Here is a 22,132-nt window from a genome sequence, read left to right on the forward strand (position 1 = left end):
GCTGCGGATCAGGGCAGCATGAGATTTTGCGCTACTCGAGCAGAAGCAGAAGCAGAAGCAGCAGCAAAAGCAGAAGGCAGCAACAGCGCAATGCCATTTCAATTGCTGCGGGCGCGGCGTGTGAGGAGCTGCCATTAATCGAGGAGCGGTAATTAGTGCAACAAGAAGGAAAAAAAACTGCTCCAATCGCCATGCAGCTGCCAGTGGCAACACTGTGAGCGCCATTTCACAACCGTTAAGCGCAACAGTTGCCGTTGCTGTTGCTGTTGCCGTTTTTGGTCGTTCGTCGTTGCAGCGTGCTGCTGTCCTTGAGCGTGCAGCATGGAGGCCGCGACGACAGCGCATGGCAAGCGACAGGACTGTGGCACATTAACGCGCCAGGACTTCAATGGCGGACCCGTTAGCATAGATGAAATCGAACCGGGTCTCTTTCTGGGTAAGTCAGCAGTAATCAACTGGCCAGATATATATTCATATATAGCTATATTTATATACGTATGTTATAAATACATCATGTCCATTAATTGTATTCTTATTCTTATTGCAGGCAATTTGACGGCAGCTACGCACATGGAGACGCTGAAATCCTTTAAGATAACGCACATATTGACGCTGGACTCGGTGCCACTGCCGCAGCATATTGTGGAGGCGAGCTTCCTGACAACCAAATACGTGCAGAGTATGTGAGAGTTAGATATACCCCATATGCATGCCCTAGAGGAGTGTTAATTGTCTATTTGATTCATTGTAGTCTCGGACATGCCACGCGAAGATATCTTGCAACATCTAGAGGCTTGCGTGGAGTTCATATCCCAAGCCTTGGAGCAGCAGCAGAACGTGCTCGTCCACTGGTATAGATAACAGACATATTTATATATAGTGAGCAACTTCTCTTATATGTATATCTATGTATATTCCTTAGCTACTTTGGCGTCAGTCGCAGCTCGTCGGCTGTAATTGCCTACATAATGAAACGTCATGGGCTGGACTATCAGGCAGCGTATGAGCTGGTCTTGGCCAAGCGTCGCTTTGTGCAGCCCAATGCGGGCTTTGTTGCCCAGCTGAAGCTCTTCCGTCGCATGGGCTATAAAATAGATCCCAACTATCAGCGCTACAAGATGCATCGATTGCGTCTTGCTGGTGAACAAATGCGCAAGGCTAAGATCTTGCCACAGAGCTTCCATAATGTGGTGCGTCCCGATCCGGATATCACACGCGAGAATCCTGAACCAATTGTCTTTCGTTGTCGTCGCTGTCGACGCGTGCTCGCCTCCAAGTCGCATGTGTTGGAGCATCGGCCTCGTGGCACACCACAGCACCAGGAACAGGAGCAGGAACGGGATCAAGAGCAAGGGCAACAGCAGCAGCAGCAGCAGCAGCAAAAACAGCTTGCAGGAGCCACTGGATCGGCCTCGGAGCCACGTCTGCTCGATCAGCTGGCGGAGCGCATACGGAAAGCTTCGCTCGGATCGCCTAGTCACGAGAACCTCGTCACTGCCGCTGCTGCCGCCGCCGCTGTCTCTGGCTCCGGCAACAACAATTGCCGCAGTTTATTATTTGTGGAGCCCATCGCCTGGATGCACCGCATCATGCTCAACACCCAGGGTCGGCTCTACTGTCCCAAGTGCGAGCAGAAGGTTGGCAACTTTAGCTGGGTGAATGGTGGGTGCACGGACTTTTATATATATACCTGACTTATGTATCTATCTCATATATTGCCAATCCATACACAAATGTAGCTCGAAGCATTGTAAAAGAGATAGAGAGAGAGAGATTAATATTTGTAGAGACAGCTCTTATATTTATTTCTTATAGCCCTGGCTGGGTGAATTCTTATACTCAGCTTGATTCATCGGCAAAAGCTTCGCTGCGCTAAGGCCTTTCCTTATATAATGTCTTATACTTTTCGTATAACATGTGTACGCATAAGAAGGGTATAAGACTTAAGTTATAGAGCTGTCTTATAATATAGTGTCTTATAATCTGTTTGATTACGAATTGTTGGAGACAAAACTCTTATACAAATATCTTATAATCTTACCATATACTGTTTTGATTGATTAATATATCTATTGTATTTGCAGCCTGCCAGTGTCCTTGCGGCGAGACGATGACGCCCGCATTTTATTTAATACCTTCCAAGGTGGAGCTCTCCAAGGCCGTGCAAAACGTGCAGACAACGGTCTAAATTTTGTCTATATATATATATATATTTCTTGATATATATGTATATATAACTATATATTTAATTGTAATTAATTGCCGGATTTGTCAGATCCAATGTTATAGTTAGCTAATGAAATTCGCTAATGCTGATTTAATTATAATTAAGGCAAATGTAAATACATATATGCACATATTTCTATATATATATATAAATCCGATGTGTGTGTATATTATACGCATCTGTTCCAAATCGAAATCGGGTTTTGCGCTGTTCCACAAATATTTGCATTTGGCATTTGATTCGCTTTTTGCATTATCCAAATAAAATATAAAAAAAAAAAAAAAAAACAAAGATTTATTTATAAATGTTAATGTTAATTATTAATAAATGTATTTATTCATTTTGAAATAACTTTTTGGACAACTATTTTGAGTAAACAAAAAACTTGTGAACATTTTTCGGTGACAATATTATTAAAAAAAGAAAAGAAATGAAGAAGGAAAATTGATATATTATATTATTAATGCTATAAATGTTGTATGTGCTATATCGATATAGTAAATCGATATTATAAATATTGTACTATATGATTCGATCCTATCCGATCGGCTTTGATCTGCAGTTAAGCTGTGATCTACCAAGTCTCGGATATGGGGTAAATTGTTTGTTCTTTATTCAAAATGTTACAAATAAAATAATTCATCAAAAAAGAAAAGAAACTAAGAAAATAATGAGTTCTCTTTCTCTCCCTCTGTCTGCTTTGTTATAGTATATCAATTAGGACATGATATAAGGTCCTCTACAATATTGTACATATTTTGGCTAATGGATGGATACGGATACGAATCTCTCTCTCTCTCTCTCTCTCTTTCTCTGTCTCTATCTCTATTTAGAGACTAGGAACTGATATTCAAGTTATATAGATATTTCAGTTAATTACGGATATCTTCCTCTCTCTCTCTCTGACATCTTTCCCCTCTTTCTAACCATTGTATCTTAGATATTGGTAGCCATAGGTAAGATCCATCTCACCGTCTCTCTATCTCTTCTCCTCTCTTTCCCTGCTAAATCAGAAACTATCAAATTATTTACACCCAAAGCTCTGGATTTCGTTTAAGCCATCAAGTTATATAAATCAAATATCGCATTTGGTGTTCTTGGTGTTATTATAAAAATTTGTTGTCGGTTTTATTGGGTCGTCTTAAAAATTGTATAACTACGAACTAAGGCTATACAATAGTGGGATGACCTAGTACTGGTAGCCATCGGGTTGATAGGGACGAGAGAACTGAGCCGGCGCAAAGGGCACAGGCGGCGGACGCCAATTTGTTGGCGGCGGACGTGGCGGCGGTGCTGGCATGCCGGGTGGTGCCCAGGCATTTGGAGGCTGGAGCATGCGTGGCGGCGGCGGTATGCCCATGGAGGGAGGTAGTGGCGGCTGCCCACCGCCCATCGGCGGTAGCGGTGGCGGTGGTATGGTAGCTGGGAACGGTGTCGGTTGCGGCACCGGCGGCGGTGGTGCTATCATGCCCATATTGGTGGCCGACACGGGCACCACTGGTGGCGGCGGTGCCATCATTGGTGGCGGCATCATCTGGCCAGGCATAACTGGCATCATATTCTGTACGGGCGCATCGGCAAACAGTTGATGTGGCCGATCCGCATGCGCCGAGGGATTCTGGGCGGCCAGCAAACGTTCAGCTGCCGAGCCGTGGCGTTCGCCCTTGTGATCCTTCTTGAAGGCATATGAAACAGAGATGGGGCGATTGCACAGATATTGTCCGTTCATGGCATCCATGGCAGCATCGCTAGCCTCGAAGCTGGCAAAGTTGATGAAGGCGAACCCTTTGGATTTGCCCGTCTCTGGGTCACGCATAATCTTTGGCGTTTGCAAGATGACTCCAAATGCGGAGAAGGTATCGTAGAGCAGCTTCTCATCCACCTCGACGTCCAGATTACCAATAAATATATTGGCGCCAACGTCGAGATTCTTTTGATGTGCTGACGCCTTGTTAACACGTATAGGCTTGCCATACAGCTTAATCATGTTCATGATTTTGATCGCATAATCAGCGTCCTCTTCACTTAGGAACTCAACAAATCCGTATCCCTGATGCATCTGAGTGACACGATCCTTGGGCATGTGCACGTTGACTGCGAGATACAACAGTTATATCAAACGGAATGCTGCCTAATCAGTTTAACTTACCAACTGGACCGGCTTGGACGAAGAGCTCCCACAGCAACGTCTCCGAAACTTTGTCGTCCAGACCGCCGGCATAAATGGTGGCATCTATTTTAGAGGTGTGCGATAATGTTGAGTTTAACAAGTAAATGTATATGTGTAGCGATTGCTTACCTTGGTTACGTTCAGCAATTGGACCAGCGGCCATTTTGCTATTGGAATATATGCTAAACTAATACAAAACCAATGAATACGATTTTACAATTTCTAACTCCATGCAAGCAGTCAAACCATACACGGCGTTTGGATTGTCACAGTGTTGCAAATAAGTTGGCGATATTTCAATATATCGATAGAAAAGTATGTCAAATATGCTAGCAAATATTTGATATCGATAAGGTATTTTGTTTAGAACCCCATAACTTGTTGTGTACGTATCGATACGACAGTTAGACACTAACACCGTTCGATACTACACTAGTCGATAGCGTCCATCACTATTTGGCCTACATTTTTATGTAATGTCACTCATCACTTTGTTGTCGTTTTACAAAGAAAAATTCGTGCTAGTAACCAAACCAAAGAACCAAGAATATTACTTTGTGCGCTGTGATGTGATATCCAATTGTAACAAATAATGAATTGTCATCAAATATTGAGCGGTGCCTGCAATGCAGGTGACCGGTGCTTCGCCATTGGCTCCGTGGAAGGCATACCATTTACAGTAAGAATACGAGCGATTACGATTACCAAGTTTTTTCTCATTATTTTTTTGCTGTTCGTTTTCGTTTTTATCACGCATCCATCATATTGTACAACCTGCAAACACACACACACATGCACAGATATGCAAACACCTACATATGTACGTGCGCGACAGTCATATGTAGTATATATATATATATTAATTTTTGTATATACATATATATACGTTAGGTACTTAAGGGTACAACTATTGTGTGTACCACATTTTCCAACTCGGCTGCCGTTTTGCGAATTCCAATTGGAATATCCAATTTCGATCGGCCCAAAGGGGATTTTAATGTTTTTATTTACACATGCACGCTGTATACACAGGCTTTGTGCGTTCCTGTGTGTGTGTGTGTGCGAGTACATATAAATAAATATGATGCTTGGCTGTCACTGGCTGTCGCCGTCTATCCGTCCGTCGTTTGTCTGGCTGTGGTCAATTAAATCCAAAGCAAATGTGTTTTTTTTTCATTTCGTGTAAATTCGATAACAACTGTTAACTGTTTCAGCTGTTATTGTTGTTGGCTTCGCTGAATGCTTGCGTGTGTGCTGCTTTTTTTCTTTCTTTTTTCTCGATAAATACTGCAAACAAACAATTTTTCACGGTATTCCAATTTGAAATCAATGTATTAACATGTTTTCTGGCTTTTAATTACATTTAAAGGTCAAGTGCTTTGGCTGTAAACAAGCCTCTCACGTTGCCTTACGCACTCATACACATATGCATACACGAACACGAAGGCATGCACACGCAGCTTGTGCGTATATACATATATATATTTGTATATGTAAAATTCGATTGGTCAAATGGCCTCTGATGCCCTAAATTCGTTAAACATACAGACAACTAGGCACATCAATATATCATATGTATGTATGGGTGTGTGCTGCCCTGCAGCCTGTAAATGCAATCCTCGCTAAATATTGTCAGACAATCAAAACGTCAATAACAAATAAATTATACACGGCCCATAAATGCTGCAAAAATTCGTTTTTCGTTTATCGTTTTTTTTTTTTTGCTTTTTGGGTTTTGTGTTTTTTTTTTTATTATTATTTTGTGTGTTTTGTCGTGAGCACGCATTTATAATGTGGCGACTGTAGCTGGAGTCGTTTATTTTTATGATCGTGTGTGTATTATTATATACATACAAATAAGCATACATACATACATATCAAATATTAATTACTAACGGTAACCCCTTCCCACCCATACAGAGGCGCTGTTTGCGCTTATTTGTTTACCGCCAGCGCCTGAGATCTGTTTTCCTCTTCGTTTCTCTTATGCATATTTTGTTTTTGTAATTTAGAAGTCGCAATCATAATTAACTTGAATAGTTAAATAATAAATATGTAGAAATAAATATGGCAACACTGCCCCTTCTGCCCGCACACACACTATTCTTATTCATATTATTTATTGTTTTTGCGAAAAAAAGGAAAGAATTAATTTGAAATTGCCAACAGCTGCACATGACTGTGTGTATGTATGTATGTGTGTGTGTCTGTATGCCTACAGTGTGTACACATCTGCATTATATTCTGTAATGAGCTGCGAGCCGTCGCCGCTGCTGTTGACATTGCCACCCATTCATTTAACTATGTATGTAAATGCCATCATTTCAATTGTATTTTTATAATATTCATGTGTGTGTGTGCACCAACTATTAATATAAAGAAACAAGAAGAGGCATAGCTGAACTTGAAAAATGGGCAGACACACACACACACACACGCACGCACACGTATATTTGTCTTATACTGTGGCGCCATCTGGCAGTGGGCGGCACAAGTTTTATAGCATTGAGCCTTGCTGGCCTTGACGCAAGAAAATATCCGCAACCATATCTTGCTTTGGCTCCTACTTAAGATAATGAAACACATACCACCAGAGGGGCGAGGTGGGGCGTGGGGGAAGTAGCTAAAACTAAACCCAACTAGAACAAGAAACAAATATAAAAAGAAAGCAATAGAGATAAGGAAGAACGAACATAACTGCTGCTGTCCGAAATTTAAGCGACTCTTATACAAGGCCAACGATTTAATTTAACTTTTCTCAACTTTGTTTTTATGATATCGAAAAGCGAAACCTTTCCTGTACAATCCGGTATGAAACCAAATTGGTCTAAATTAGCTTTGTGCCGGAATTTCAATTTTAATTTGCATCCATACGAATTTGATGACTATTCAAATGAATTCTTAACATTTGTTGTTTTTTTTTTGGTCATAGCCATTTATCGCCTCAATTATTATAGTTTAATGGGTAACACAGATGTTGTACCTGTATGCGAATATATCAATATATACTATGTAGTATACACATCATATATATATATATATATTACATCACTTGATGACCCATTCTTCCTTACAACAGCCTTGTCCCAGTTCTGAGTCACAGCTCAAAGTTGGTCCTCCACGGTCACTTGTTAAGCCCCATCGACCTTCACCCTTTCCCGTGCCCTCCTCCTGCTCTTGATTCTCTCTGCATACACACATCTAATCGTGCGTTATCTTTACAATCAATCTATAGATATGGTAAATGATGCATACTATATTTGCTATTATGTGCTTAGCACGTGACATTTGCTTTCCCAAAAGAATTTGTCATCAAATTGTTGTTTATTTGATTCATTTAAGTGGCCAAAAGTTTCTAGCTCAAGTAAGCCAACTGGCTATGTCTTATGACAAGTTCTTAAGTGGATTGACAATAAGTTTTTAGGTTTTTCCATTTCGATATTTAGTCATTCCAGCTCTAGAGTCTATATCAATCATGCATTGTCGCTATCAATCAGTTAAGTCGGTCCATCAGCCAATCAGACAGCGAAAATGGTTTTGTTTTTCATCAATTAGAGAACTAAAACAGATTTATTATTGTTTAAGCAATAATCTAATCACAAGCTGTTTAATTCTTGATAAGATATGATTTATAGGTGTGGCCAAACAGTTGGTAAAATCGATTAATCAATCATCAATCAGCACAAACAGATTTATTTTGTTGCTATATGAGCCTGTATATATTGATCTATGCGTCAATCAATCTATAATTTATTTTATATTAGTAAGATATCAATTTTATTATAAATTAATGATCTAAGTATCAATCAATCAATCAGCATAATATGCTTATTATTAGTTAATTACTATATGTAACATTAACATTATGAGATCATATGTGCAATGATGACATGTTGTACACACCGATCAAGCAATCAATCAATCATCAATCAGTCTTTATTACTACATCTAAGTGAAACAATAAATTGATGAGCTGAAATCATAAATGATGCAAACACGTGTCTAATCTAGTCAGTCAATCAATCAATCAATCAGTCAGTCTATCAATCAAGAGATAAACTGTTGAATATTTTGAACAGTTAAATGTAACTATGGTGATACAGCATTACATTACGATTGATGAACATCAGAGTCTGTCATTTGGTTAATCAATCAAGATATAGATATATTTCATGATTGACTAAGCGTACGTTTCATTCGTTTCCTCAACAGGCATATGCCGCCGGCTGTAATGTGGTCATTCTAGCGAGCACTTTCGAACGCGTCCAGATCATACCGGGCGCCAATCATGGCTATGTGAAGATATCGGCCCTCGACTGTAGCACCGATACGGGCAAGATAGCGGCTGCCTATGAGAATAAGATTTGCATTTTCGAGCCGACGCCAGTGATTGAGTCGGTCAAACAAAATACACACTTTCTAGACTACAGGTGCGTACAGAAATAAAGTAAAAGAACGAGCTTTGATTGACGCTGATTGAGGCACGTTGGTGAACGATCTTTCAGATGGGTGCAAACGGGCTCGTTTACCAGCCATTCGAATGTGGTGACATTGTCGTGGAACTTGGAGGGCACACGCCTTCTAACAGGTGGCACGAATATACAGCTCTGGAAGAGCAAGTCGCCCACACACCAGGAGGAGGAGCACACAGGTAAGTGGAGAATCTCGATAGTCCGATGCAGAAGGAAATATAGCTAAGCCAATCTTTTTTGCCCCCCCCCTCCTGGCAGGTGTCAAGTTCGAGATTGGCGAGAGCAAGGAGACCAAACCGTCGTCCAATTCGCAAGCTGATGATGTATCCACGTGGGAGAACATATGGTCCTGCCAGACGGCCATACCCATTTACCATATGGCATTTAGTCCCGATGGCACACTGTTTGCCACCTGCGGCCGCAACGATCGTCTAGTCAAGATCTGGTACGAGAATAAGCAGGTGCTATTCCCATCGAAGGCGGCGCACGATGTCGCCTCGGGCTCCGGTGTCGGCGGCGCACTCTCAGCTGGCGATTTAAATTTCACATATGTGTACATCGCACATCCGCGCGCCGTCTCGAACATTGTGTGGAGAAAGACAAGCAAATATATGCCCAAGGGCTCGGTGGCCAATATGCTGGTCACGTCGTGCCTGGACAACATTTGTCGCATTTGGATTGAGACGGTGCTGCCGGACGATGGCATGGTCAATATGACACAGTACGATCCGCTCGCCTCGCAGAATCCCAAGTTTCGCACGCACCGGCACAAGCATCGATTTATGCAGCGCTTGAAGCACATGAAGACCTGTTTCCACTTGCGTCGCCACATGAAGGCTGGCGCCACTGCGTCCGCAGTGGTCGGTGGCCAGGGCATTGGCTCGTTGCCAGGCAGCTCGGGCAGCGGCGTGGGCGGTGCTGGTGGCGGCGGTGCTGGTAGTGGCGCCGCCGCTGTCATGGGCAGCTCACCGGCCAGCTTTAGCAACTATCAGGGCCCGATACCATCGTTGCCCTCGTCGTGCAGCGTGCACGATTTCCATTCGTATGGGTTTCAGGGATCCGGCGTAACGCCCGGCATGCATTTCCATTTGGCGGCATCGATAAACGCCGAGACAGACATACCGCTGGTGCCGTCGATGCAAACCTCCGATCCGGCCAATCAGAACGTCTTCATATTGCACTGGCTGAACAACAAGGAGATGCATTTCACACTCCAAGCGGAGGCCATACTCCAGGAGCTAACCAAGAAGGTGATCGACGAGGAGAACGGCCTACATGCAGCGGGCAGTCATACAGCTGGTGCGGCCGCCTCCTCGGGCGTCGATCTGCCCGATGATGCCCAGCAGTCGCACAGGAAATTCATGCGCAACTCCAAGTCCGTCTCGGTGGACGACAGCGGCGAGGAGTACAGCAAGTATTCGCAGCACACGGCTGCCACTGGCGCCGGTTTGCATTTGAATTCCATGTCGAACACAACATCGCAGAACTCCCTCAACCAGGACCAACACAACCAGGTGCCACAGCTGACCGATTCGCTGGACAATAAGATTGAGTGCCTGCTGCGTGACTGGCATCAGAGTCCGGATTTGCTATTCGCCATCCATCCGGTCGATGGCAGCTATTTGATATGGGTGATCGAGTGGCTGGACGACTACTATCCCGGGTCGTACAGGCAGGCGCAGGTGTCGTTCTCGACACGCATACCGTCGGCCTTTCCACTGGGCGACGCCATGTCCATGTCCACCACGGTCAGTCTCTTCAACACGGGCACCAATCCGCTGGCCTTCCGGGACATTGCCAACAATGTGCGCAGCAAGGATGAGTTCCACAAGGGCGGCAGCGATCAGAACTCGTTGCGTAGCGATCAGAACTCCAACCAGCAGTTCGACAAGCATGACGAGCACGACGAGGAGCAGGATCGCGAGCAGCAGGACGATGAGGACGATGGCGATGCTGCCGGACAGGGCCAGCAGGAGGATGGCGGGGAGCGCAGCGCTGCTGGTGCTGCTGGCAGCAACAGCTCACAGGATTCAGCAGCTGCTGCCGCTGCCGCCGCCCTCGGCTCCGCCCTGCCCCTGAACGTGTCGCCATCGGTGTCGATGGTGACGAAGCACTCGAACGGCACGCTCAACCTGTGGCAGCTGACGTTCGCCTTCAAGACAAAGTTCACACAAGTATTAAGCATCGGCCATGTCAGTCGCGCGTCGGGACATCGCTTCCGTGTGAATGACATCACCTGCCATCCGGTGTTGCCGCTGCTCGTCTCCACCTCGCATCACAATCTGTCCGACACGGAGGCCAAGTCCCCGATGTCGCCCTACGAGCACCCACTCGCTGGCGGCAGCGTTGGAGCGGCCTCTTCCACTGCGTCTGCTGCCGCTGCTGGCGGCGCAGGCGGCGCAGGCAGCGCCTCTGGCAGCAGCACGCCCAACGGCGACAAGGATATATTTACGCCGACCGGCTTCTGCTCGGAATTGATCTTGTGGCGTGTGGACTCGGTGGGCCCGCTGTGCCACTCGGGCGGCGTCAGCGAGCTGGCCCGCATCAACTCACCAGAGATATCCGCCTTCAGCAATGTGGCCTGGATACCCACCCTGTTGCCGAGCACCACACTGGGCAGCTATAGCAATTCGCCGTCGGCTTGCTTTGTGGCCAGCGACGGTGAGAATTTGCGTGTCTATCAAGCCGTCATTGATGCGCGCACCCTGCTGGCGGAGATCTCGTGCTCGGAGAATCTGAACACGCTGCACAAATCCCATTCGCTCTCCTCGATGATCTCGAATGCCTCGTCCACGCTGAAGGCGCAACGCTCGGCGCTCCACGACAAGCTGAAGGTCGTCTCGCAGCAGTCAACAGCTCGGCCGGGCTGCATCCTGCAGCTGGATGCCATCTCGGATGCGAAGCACGACTGGCAGAACACACAGTTTCTGCACGTGTTCCAGGCGCAGCTAATTACGGGCGGACAGCGCACATCCGTGCCGGACATGCACGACCTGGAGGAGCCGAAGATGAATGCGCTGCTCGAGTCGGACATGGACGCCATTGTCGATCTGCAGCGCAATGTGGACTTCGAGGAGCCCTTCTACATTGTCAACATCGAGAAGACGCTGCGCGGCAGCACGATTCACATGTGGCGCATTGTCATCAGCTCGAAGCAGCAGAGCTCGTTCCTCTCGGAGACGGCCATGTATGTGCCGGACAGCAACCTGACCCAGGAGCCGGACGATGCCGACCAGAATACGGGCCAGCCGCGACGCATGTCGCAGGGCGCGGAGACACTAACGGGCGCCGAGCACTTTGGGCCGCACGTGGAGGCGCCGCACATCTCGATTACCACGAAGAAGGTCTGCACCCAGGAGCTGCCCCTGCCGGAGGGTGTGGATGTCATTCATGCCTCCCCGGCGGCCGGGCACCTGAGCAGCTCGAGCATTTATCCCGCTTGCTTTGCGCCGTACATCATTGTGACCGCCTGCTCGGACTCCATATCGCGTTTCTGGAAGTGCGAGCCCGCCGGCAGCGATGCCTACCACTGGTCCGAGTGGAAGATGTTCAGCCGCATCCAGCAGTCCGCCATCGAGATACCCGGCCAGCCGCTGAACATCAGCGCCGCCTACTCCGGCCGCATTGCGTGCGCCTATAAGTACGGCAAGAGCTTCACGCGTCCCAATCGCGGCGATCCGGACTCGCGCTACGTCAATCTCTGCGTGGCCATCTACGAGTGCGAGAGCAGCGGCGGCAGCGAATGGGTGCTGGAGGACACGATCCATCTGAAGAACGTCCACTTGCCGCGCATCAACATTGGCCACGGCATCGATCTGAGCTATCTGCACGACCACCGGCTGCTGGCCAAGAAGCAGCGCCTCAACCAGGTGCTGCACACCTTCGCCCACGACCAGGACAGCCGTTCGCCACGCAGCGGCGAGACCACGCCGGAGCTGGCCACGTCCAAGCAGTCGGCTGCGGTGGGTCTGCTCACCGTGCCCAGCTTCAGCACGCTGCAGTCGCTGAGGAAGAGCATTGCCGAGAACGGGAACACCTGTCCGCTGACCCAGAAGCACTTGGTGCAGCTGGACTGGGTATCCAAGGAGGATGGCTCGCACATCCTGACCGTCGCGGTGGGCAGCAAGATCCTGTTGTACACGCCGGTCAGCTCGGACATTGCCCAGGCGAACATCAAGGCCATGAAGGAGTCGCGCTCCGTGAATCGTCCGATATTGCGCAAGGCGAGCTCCCTGGCTCAGCCCAATTTTGTGGACGAAATACGTTGGATGAAGCTGCGCCAGATTGATCTGCAGACGGCCGATGGTCTGCCGCCGTTGCCCATGCAAATCTCTTGGGTGCGCGACGGCATTCTCGTCGTGGCCATGGACTCGGAGATGCACGTCTACTCCCAATGGAAGCCCCACTACGGCGCCCACTACATGTCCCCAGCGGCGGCGGCGGCAGCGGCTGCAGCCGGCATGGACGATATGACCGACACGCGCAACCTGCGCGACGAAGATCTGCGCTCCCTGGCCAACGAGTCGACGCAGATGCGCCTGAAGAATGTCGCCTCGATGCCGCTGATCAGCAAAGTGAGCACGGCGAATCTGCAGCTGCTGTCGCAGCGTCGTCTCGCTGCCAACAGCAGCATGGCGACTATGAATGGGCATGGCCAGGATGGCGTGGGTGCTGGATTCGGGGGCGATGCACCGCCCAATGATGATTATATGACGGACTTTGGCCTCTTCCAGGCGTCGCGCATTGCGTGCCCCGTGCTGCCGCAATACCATCCCAAGCAGCTGATGGAGCTGCTCAACTGCGGCAAGATCCGCTGGGTGAAGGCGATCCTGGCCCATCTGGTGCGCTGCATGAGCGGCAGCGGCAGCAGCAGCTCAACCAACGGGCTGCCCAACGATGATGACGGCAGCCTCAGCGGCGGCGCTGGTGGCGGGGGCGGAGGCGGTGCCGGCGGCGGTGCTGGTGGCAGGCAGCGCAGCTGGTCCCGTTCGCGCACCCTCAGCATCAGCTATACGGCGGACACGAGCAACATTCAGGCGGAGCACCGCGGCAGCACCACCCAGATACCGGAGGAGCTGATGCTCGACTATGCGGAAATCAATTCGATACCACCTCTGCCGCTCTGGGTGCTGCTCAATGCCGATCGCGAGCAGCCGGGAAAGGCGACGAATGCGGGCGATGGGGACAAGGATTACGATGAGCTGTTCGACATGCACAACTCCGATGACAATTTGGACGAGCTGCTCTGCGATGGCGAGCAGAAGCGTCAGGAGCGTCGGCTCTCGCTGCCCGACAAGCACTCCATCTCGCATTTCGGACCGCGACAGGGCCAGCTGCTGTCGCGCCTATTGACCCACACCCATTTGCCGGGCCTGTCGTCGCTGGATCAGATGCATCTGCTGGCGCTGGCCGACACGGTGGCCACGTGCAACACGGACTTCTCGGACAAGTTTGCCGCTGACATGGGCAAGAACCAGGGCCAGATTGGCACCGGCGCCGGCATTAGCGGCACCAAGGAGCAGGCCACCGAATCGCTGGACGATTGCGGTCTCCGCTTCCTGCTCGCCATGAAGCACTTCACGTATTTGCTGCGCTGCCTCCCGCTCCAGCAGCGGGCGCAATTCCAGCGCCAGGGCGTCGGCACAGCGAACATCGTGTGGGCCTATCACTCGGAGAGCGAGGAGGAGCTGCTGCATCTGATACCCAGCTACACCAAGGGCGACCTGCGCTGGGCCACGTTGCGCGACCTGGGCGTCGGCTATTGGCTGAAGAACATCAATACGCTGCGCCGCTGCGTCGAGAAGCTGGCCAAGTGCGCCTATCAGCTGAAGCAGGATCCACTGGACGCGGCCATCTACTATCTGGCCATGAAGAAGAAGTCGCTGGTGTGGGGCCTGTTCCGCTCGAAGCGCGACGAGAAGATGACCACATTCTTTGGCAACAACTTTGCCGAGGATCGCTGGCGCAAGGCGGCGCTGAAGAACGCCTTTGTGCTGCTGGGCAAGCAGAGGTTCGAGCATGCAGTCGCCTTCTTTCTGCTGGCCAACTCCCTGAACGATGCGATCGAGGTGTGCATGAACAAGCTCGAGGATTTCCAGCTGGCCCTGATCATTGCGCGACTCTATGAGGGCGACGCCGAGGGCAGCTACTACCACAAGCTGCTCAATGAGCATGTCCTCGGCACGGACGTGGAGACGGGACGATGCGATCTGACGCGTGCCCATCCAGATCCCTTCTTGCGCTCCATGACCTACTGGAACCTGAAGAAGTACCAGGAGAGCCTCAACACCCTGCTCCTCAACGGCGTGGGCAGTCTGCATAGCAGCTACCGCGAGGAGGACTTGCTGCGTCCAGAGTCGCCGCATGCCACCAATCCGAATGTATTCAATTTCTACATCTATTTGCGCACCCATCCGCTGCTCATCCGGCAGAACATTGCCATCTCGGCGCAGGAGAAGCGCATCGCGCACGTGGTCCTCTCGGGCTTCAGCTATGCCGGCGAGACAAGCTCCAAGCCGCTGGCCTCCGATAAGCAGCTGCAGCTCGAGGATTCGATTACGGCCATCGAGCGTCAGCTGTACTTTACGACAGCCCACGGACACTTCAAGTCCGGTTGCCCGGCCTTGGCACTGGAGGTGCTCAACAAGCTGCCCATGAAGATTAGCGACAGCGACGCGGCTCCAGTCTCGAGCAGCTGCAGCGTCGCCGACACTGGCGAGCAGGTCGGGGCCAAGGATGAGCTCATCAATTCGGGCATCATGGATCAGTGGCAGTCGTCGGCCAAGGCCGATCTATTCGATTGGAGCGCTCCAGTGAGCAGCGTCGGGGAGACCAAGTTCGAGATCAAGTGGGACGACGAGGACGAGGAAGACAACGAGAACGACGACGATGGGGATGGTGAAGTGGCGGCAGCAGCGACTAATAACGACAACGACAACGCTGATCGAGATCCAGAGCTGGCCACCCCGCAGCCGGGCAAAGCCAGCCGGACAAACGAGTGCAAGATGGATATCATGGCGCAGCAGCTAAAGTTTGTGGCCTGCCTCAAGATCCTGATGGAGGAGCTGTCGACGCTGGCCACCGGCTTCGAGGTGGATGGCGGCCAGCTGCGCTACCAGCTGTACATGTGGCTGGAACGCGAGGTGGAGGCACTGAAGCAGCTGTGCAACTATTGCAGCTCCGAGCAGGTGAACGACGCGAGCGATGCGGACGCCAACGATACCAAGGATAAGGACATGAATGCCAGCATCTATCCGTGCACAGAGCGACCCACACTGCACGAGATACTCATGCAGGACAAGCAGGACTTCGAGGCCAAGGTGATGCGGGCCGCCAAGCGCAAGCGCTGGCTCAAAGGTCAGTTAACCACATGGGGCTCCTAGATGTCTTACCCTATCCTTATGTTCCACCCACTCTTCTTCTCATCCCTTAGCCAATGAGACGCTGCTGCGAACTCTGCTCAGCTACTGTTCGCTGCATGGCGCCAGCGGCGGCGGCTTGGCCTCTGTGCGCATGGAGCTGGTTCTGTTGCTGCAGGAGCTGCAGCAGGAAAAGACACAGCAGCAGCTGCTCAGCCCGCTGCCCTTCCCCACCACGCTGCCGCTGCTGAGCGCCTGCGTGGCGGGCAATAAGACAGTGATAGCGGATCCCATCAAGTATCTGCAGTCGCAGACGGTGGACATGCTGCAGAGCATCATTAAGCTGATGCCATTCCCGGGCCTCGAGACGAGCGCCCTCAGCGAGATCTTTGTGCTGCGCGACCTGGCCGTGGCACTCTCCTCGTGCATCTACCAATCGCTGTGCGATTCGGAGAGCTTTGTGGTTAACAATGCCACCTTCAATGGGTATCCCAGTCCGGGCATCGAGAACATAGCCAAGATCAACTCGTCCTTCGAGTGCAGCTACCTGGTGGGCAGTCGCAACGCTTTCCACAGACGCCGCAAGTATTCCACAGATGAGCCGGCGGGCATCTGCACCACGCCCTCCAAGTGGCCGGGCGTCACCAATTTGCGTGCGCTGCTGGCGCGCGAGAAGGACGAGGATGTGCCGAAGCTGAATGTGCTGCTGCTCGAGTCCTTTGTATCCACCTACATGGCACTGTTCATCTACTCGCTGTCCACCTGCGACAGTCGCTTGCTGTATCGCCTCAGCGGCCAGAACTTTACGAACGACACCTGGTCGACCCTCTTTGGCGGCGGCATGAAGAAGCTGCTGATCAAGCCGGCTGCACAGCCGCATGCCCACGTCCAGGCCCAGGCCCAGGCACAGGCAGCGGCTGCTGCGGCGGCTGCTGCTGGCGAGGATGCGTCGGATGAGAACAGCGTTTGGAATACGGTGACATCGATAACGAAGCAGCGCATGAAGCTGAATATGAAGATCCTGGGCAGCTTTAGCCAGAACAGCACCTCGAGCAACATGAAGGAGGACAAGCCCACGTACAGGGAGCAGTTTATGCCGCCAGAGACATCCATGCTCTCCTACTTCCTCATGAAGCCAACCAATACAGGTACAGATCTTGCATAGAGTTCGATTTATTCGATAGCCGACTAAATTTGAGCATTTGCAGATTGCGATGACTACGACACGGATGATTCGCATGAATCGGACGGCGAGGAGGAGGATGATGATGATGACGATGTCAATGTGAGCCGCAGTCAGTTGAAGCCCAAGGACAACACCGAGCACACCAATCCCATGTCCTACTCGTGGAGCATCTTACGCCTGGCGCTCATCAAGCTCAGCACCCACAAAATTCAGGAGTTTGTCAAGGTGGCCGGCATCGAGCTGCAGGGTGAGCATCAGGCGGCATTGCTAGCCGAGAAGATTTATCGATTTCATTTGTAATCACAACTTTCCGATTGCCCCGGCAGATCTGCCCGTCATAAGTCCGCTGTCGCATGAGGTGCTACGCACACTGAATCGCTGGCAGGAGTACGCCCTGAACGATTTGATAAGCCGTGGCCCGCCCTCACGAAACTATATACCCGGCTGCTATGCGGAGAGCGGCATCAATGGCCTGGCCATACACAAGTATCGCTCGCTGCTGAACAAGGACAACACGCCGTTCATCTCCGGCTCGGCGGCGGGCCCCATTCGACGGCTGTGGAACTATCTGGTCAGGCAGGAGCCCACACAGGAGGTCTTCATCAAGAGCATCTTTGGCAAGAGCACCGAGAGCAGTGCGCGCAGCAGCCATCATCACAGCCATCACAATGATAACGACACCGACGAAGGTGTGTATTCCGTACCAAAATGTTGCTATTATAATTGTTGTTGTTGCAAATTCCTCTAAGTAAGCACCCCCGCACCGCCCTGGGTCCACAGAGTCAGGGTCAAGTAGAGTAGTTGGTAGCTATACATGCCTATATGGTATATATATATATATATATATATATGTATATACTTGTGTGTGTGTATATATGTATTTAGATATTGATATTTATATACATATAGATATATACATATATATGTATATGTATATGTATTTTGCATTCCAATGTATATATCTTAATTAGTTCTAACGCATCACTTTTATTAGCTTAATATTTAGCAGTCGCTTGTAATTTGTTGTTATCCTATTTTTTTTTTTTTTTTTTTTTTTGTTCGTTTGTTTAATGCACGCCTTGGGCATTTACAGCCTGGCTGTAAGTCTGTTTTTGTTAACAACTTTGTTTTATTTTTTTTTTTTATGTTGCTGTTGTTGTTCGGTTCTAATTAGCTAGTATTGAGGTGGCAGATGTTACTTAATTTTAAACTTGTTATCTACGAAGTATTACGCAGAAGTATCCCAAACCTTCTTCCATGTTTCCTTCCTTAATTTTCGTATTTTCTCTCTTTTTTTGTTTTTTTTGTTGTTGTATATTAAATTATTTGTGATTTTTTTCGTTTACCAGTGAAAATGTATTAAAGCAAAATAGAAACAAAAACCGTTGTAGTTATATTATTTTTGTTCGACTGTTGTATTCTCTTCTTTTGTTGTTGTTGCCGTTCCTCTGAGAAGTGCTGAGCCTTGATTCACCTCTCGATCTCCTTCCAACTCGTCGAGAGACGGAGATAAGCCGTTAATCGATAACATTTGCACTGCTTGAGGCGCACTGCGGCTGAACTGCTTGAAGTGGCACTGATTTGCTGGCGGCTCTGTTAACGGCCAGCTGTTAATTGTTAACTGAACAACTGCGTCAACAGGCAATTACCAAATAATAGACTTGATGATAAGATAATCGCAATCGTAAAGACGAGGCTCGCTTAACACCTTGTTGTCAATTGAATGAAGAGCAGCGCTTAACACCTGGCAGGCAGTTAGACGAGAAACGAGAAACGGGAAACGAGAGAGGAGAGACGAGAGAACACAGGAGAATCGCTGATTCAGATTTCATTTGATCACAAATATTCAATTATAATTTAATTTAATTAAATTTACGCTTTCGCTTAGCTATAATTTGTATTAACCACTTTTGCTTGCATTTGCCTATCTCGCTCTTGCGCTCTTTTTCTATATCTGTCTCTTTCCGTTTCATGTCTCACTCGCCATCCCTCGCCATAGGCCAATCGCATTCGACAAACGAGAATACAGACCAGATACGCATCATACACAAGGATCACGAATCGATACTCACATTCTGCTTGAAGAACAACAGCTCATCGATGATAGCCTTTGCCAATCCGCGCGAGATCCAGGAGTTCGATATATCGCTGCTGCTCGAGTCGCCCAATTGGTATGAGGATGAGTGCGAATATGACATGATGAACATGTCCAAAGATGCGGACACCAACAGCTCCGCCTTTCTCATCATTCAATCGCAGGATCAGTGAGTCGATAGTCTCAATGCAAGCCGCAAAACCCCTGCTAATCCTAATCCCCATCTTGTATGCTCCACAGGCCACAATTTGGCACGAGCAGCGGCTACAGCGAAGCCAGTGTCAGCACGCAGAGCGCCTCACAGTCCGGCCGTGGCACATCGATGGTGAGTGTTTCCACTTGTCTCCATCTCTGTCATCTATACTCAATCTGTCTCGCTCCACCAGGTGATGCGCCACAAGGTGGACAACGTGAAGCGCATGAGCGCGCATCCGCTGATGCCGCTCTACCTGACTGGCGGCCAGGATGGCTCCGTGCAGATCTGGGAGTGGGGACACCAGCAGCCCGTCTGCTGTCCACGCACCTCCGGCACCTTTGCCAAGGTCACGCGCTGTCGCTTCTCCGAGCAGGGCAACAAATTCGGCATCGGCGATGGCGATGGCAATCTGAGCCTCTGGCAAGCGGGCACAGCCTCCCAGAACAATCGATCCTTCATTGTTAGTCTCACCATATACGTACGGACTTATAAGCATATTTGTATTAACACTCGCTTCCTCTTGCTCCCTAGACCTATCAGTGCCACAACAAGGCGCTCTCCGATTTCGTGTTCCTCGGCTCTTGCAGTTTGTTAGCCAGCGGTAAGGGCCAGCTCCGAAGCAAGTAAACCATTTACTCAACTACCCTTTGCTCTCTCCCACAGCTGGTCAGAGTTCCGAGAACAAGAACATTAACATTTGGGACACACTGTTGCCGCACAAGAAGTCCTGCGTGTCGGGTAAGTGTTGAGCCTCTCTCTCTGGTGACCTATGGTAATTTGACTATGATTGTTCCCTCTCTCTCTCTCTCTCGCCGGCTCTCAGCCTTCACGTGCCACGATCAGGGCTCATCCTGTCTGGTCTTTGCACCGCAGCATCAGGTCCTCATTTCCTGTGGCAAGCGCGGCGACGTTTGCGTATTCGACGTGCGCCAGCGCACACTCCGGCATCGCTATCAGGTGAGTTTCGAAGCTCACGCTTCAGCTATCCTCAGCTAATTGCCATGGACTTGATTTTCGCAGGCACACGATAGCACCATCAAGTGCATTGCGCTGGATCCGCACGAGGAGTTCTTTGTCACGGGCTCCATTGAGGGCGACATCAAGGTAAACAACAGCTTGATTGACTGATTGAGACTAGAGGCAAAGCATGAAACCGTTTTATATAAGCGAAAATTGTTTGATAGTCTGATATGCAATGTAATCTAAAGGGTTGATTTACTAACGGATTGACTGATTGACAGACTGACTGACTGACTGATGGTGTCATGATTAGAAATCTGTTGATCATTTACAAATCTATATACCTAAAAGACAGTTTACTTGACTTTTAAGACTCTTATATAATTCATTTATTTCCATCTAGACTCAAGTCTTGTGCATTATTTCTGTTATATCTATAATACATGTTCCTTTGATTGATCCTTTGATTTGTATTGCAGATATGGGATATGAACCAGTTTATGCTGATCAATACGTTCCCGCATGAACATGCCAAAAACGGATTCTTCAAGCACACCGGCCAGGGCGTTAGCCAGGTGTATGTGGATCCATTCGGGCGTCTCTTCTCATGTGGCTCCGATGGCTGCATGAAGGTGCGGCTGCTGGTCGAGAAAGATAATATTGTGCACTCCGTGTATTAGGAAGGAAAAAACTAGCAACAACTACTACAACTACTACAACAACAACAACAACAGCAACAACAACAACAAACATAAACATAAACATATTTTGTATACTAATTATGTGTCCGTCGTGTCCTTTGTCTGTGTAATCTGAATTTCGCTTTAAATCTTTCAATATATGTACCATGTGCTTACTGTATGTATGTGTGAGTGTGCGAGTGAGTGTGTGTGGGTGTGTAATGAGTGTGTGTGTGTGTGGGTGGGTGTGTGTGTGTGTGGGTGGGTGTGAGTGCGTATTTTATTACAATTTTTTTGTTTGTTAAATGTTGATTATTATATTTCTTTATTACATACATATATACTTATATACGATGATGATGATAATGATGATGATGATGTTGATAATGATAATAATGATATTTTTTTTTGCTGTTTTCGTCTCTTTTTCCAACAACAAAATAACTAATTAACGAATTCTTGTTCGATTCGTTTAAATTCTATGAGTATTTCCTAAACAGACTATATATATATATATATTACCAATGTATATTCACGTATATATATATATACTATACCTATACATATATGCATATGCACCTGTATGAGTGTGTGTGTATATTTACTACTTATATATGCTTTAAATCAATTATTAATTATTATTATTATATATATATATATATACAAGACATTCTGCAGTATGATAAATTATATGCTTATGAGAATATATTTATATAAACTATATATTCTATATAATCTATATATAGACACAGACACACACATGCACACACGTACCTCCTGTGTCTATG

At 48.5% G+C, this 22,132-nt stretch overlaps 3 protein-coding genes across 3 annotated transcripts; 2 read left to right on the forward strand and 1 right to left on the reverse strand.

Moving 5' to 3' along the window:
- Positions 1–4: 4 nt before the first annotated feature.
- Positions 5–2,886, forward strand: LOC6585398 (dual specificity protein phosphatase MPK-4). Its single transcript, XM_002010994.4, has 5 exons — positions 5–436; positions 548–679; positions 752–851; positions 923–1,662; positions 2,085–2,886. Exons 1-5 carry the CDS (start codon positions 322–324, stop codon positions 2,186–2,188), a joined length of 1,191 nt encoding a protein of 396 aa, XP_002011030.1. The 5' UTR covers positions 5–321; the 3' UTR covers positions 2,189–2,886.
- A 435-nt stretch (positions 2,887–3,321) lies between these two features.
- LOC6585397 (splicing factor 3B subunit 4) lies at positions 3,322–4,676 on the reverse strand. Its single transcript, XM_002010993.4, has 3 exons — positions 4,527–4,676; positions 4,377–4,460; positions 3,322–4,321 (listed from the first exon to the last, which is right to left on the reverse strand). Exons 1-3 carry the CDS (start codon positions 4,558–4,560, stop codon positions 3,417–3,419), a joined length of 1,023 nt encoding a protein of 340 aa, XP_002011029.1. The 5' UTR covers positions 4,561–4,676; the 3' UTR covers positions 3,322–3,416.
- Positions 4,677–4,811: 135 nt separating this feature from the next.
- LOC6585396 (dmX-like protein 1) lies at positions 4,812–21,525 on the forward strand. Its single transcript, XM_002010992.4, has 15 exons — positions 4,812–5,076; positions 8,610–8,827; positions 8,903–9,048; positions 9,128–16,225; positions 16,302–17,375; positions 17,436–17,660; positions 17,740–18,102; positions 19,413–19,677; positions 19,749–19,833; positions 19,895–20,164; positions 20,236–20,305; positions 20,368–20,442; positions 20,528–20,661; positions 20,725–20,808; positions 21,144–21,525. Exons 1-15 carry the CDS (start codon positions 4,990–4,992, stop codon positions 21,342–21,344), a joined length of 10,395 nt encoding a protein of 3,464 aa, XP_002011028.2. The 5' UTR covers positions 4,812–4,989; the 3' UTR covers positions 21,345–21,525.
- Positions 21,526–22,132: the final 607 nt, after the last annotated feature.

The sequence above is a fragment of the Drosophila mojavensis genome, unplaced genomic scaffold, assembly GCF_018153725.1.
Source record: "Drosophila mojavensis isolate 15081-1352.22 unplaced genomic scaffold, ASM1815372v1 contig_136, whole genome shotgun sequence".
In the NCBI taxonomy this organism is placed as follows: Eukaryota; Metazoa; Arthropoda; class Insecta; order Diptera; family Drosophilidae; genus Drosophila; species Drosophila mojavensis.

Excerpts from the sequence above, each read along its gene's own strand:
- LOC6585397 (XM_002010993.4), bottom strand. The coding sequence starts at position 4,560 with ATGGCCGCTGGTCCAATTGCTGAACGTAACCAAG. Across the intron at positions 4,461-4,526 it reads AATTGCTGAACGTAACCAAG|ATGCCACCATTTATGCCGGC; the intron begins GTAAGCAATCGC and ends CCTCTAAAATAG. Across the intron at positions 4,322-4,376 it reads CGTCCAAGCCGGTCCAGTTG|TCAACGTGCACATGCCCAAG; the intron begins GTAAGTTAAACT and ends TGTATCTCGCAG.
- LOC6585398 (XM_002010994.4), top strand. The coding sequence starts at position 322 with ATGGAGGCCGCGACGACAGCGCATGGCAAGCGACAGGACTGTGGCACA. Across the intron at positions 680-751 it reads GACAACCAAATACGTGCAGA|TCTCGGACATGCCACGCGAA; the intron begins GTATGTGAGAGT and ends GATTCATTGTAG. Across the intron at positions 1,663-2,084 it reads CAACTTTAGCTGGGTGAATG|CCTGCCAGTGTCCTTGCGGC; the intron begins GTGGGTGCACGG and ends TTGTATTTGCAG.
- LOC6585396 (XM_002010992.4), top strand. The coding sequence starts at position 4,990 with ATGAATTGTCATCAAATATTGAGCGGTGCCTGCAATGCAGGTGACCGG. Across the intron at positions 18,103-19,412 it reads TGATAACGACACCGACGAAG|GCCAATCGCATTCGACAAAC; the intron begins GTGTGTATTCCG and ends CCCTCGCCATAG. Across the intron at positions 20,443-20,527 it reads CAAGAAGTCCTGCGTGTCGG|CCTTCACGTGCCACGATCAG; the intron begins GTAAGTGTTGAG and ends GCCGGCTCTCAG.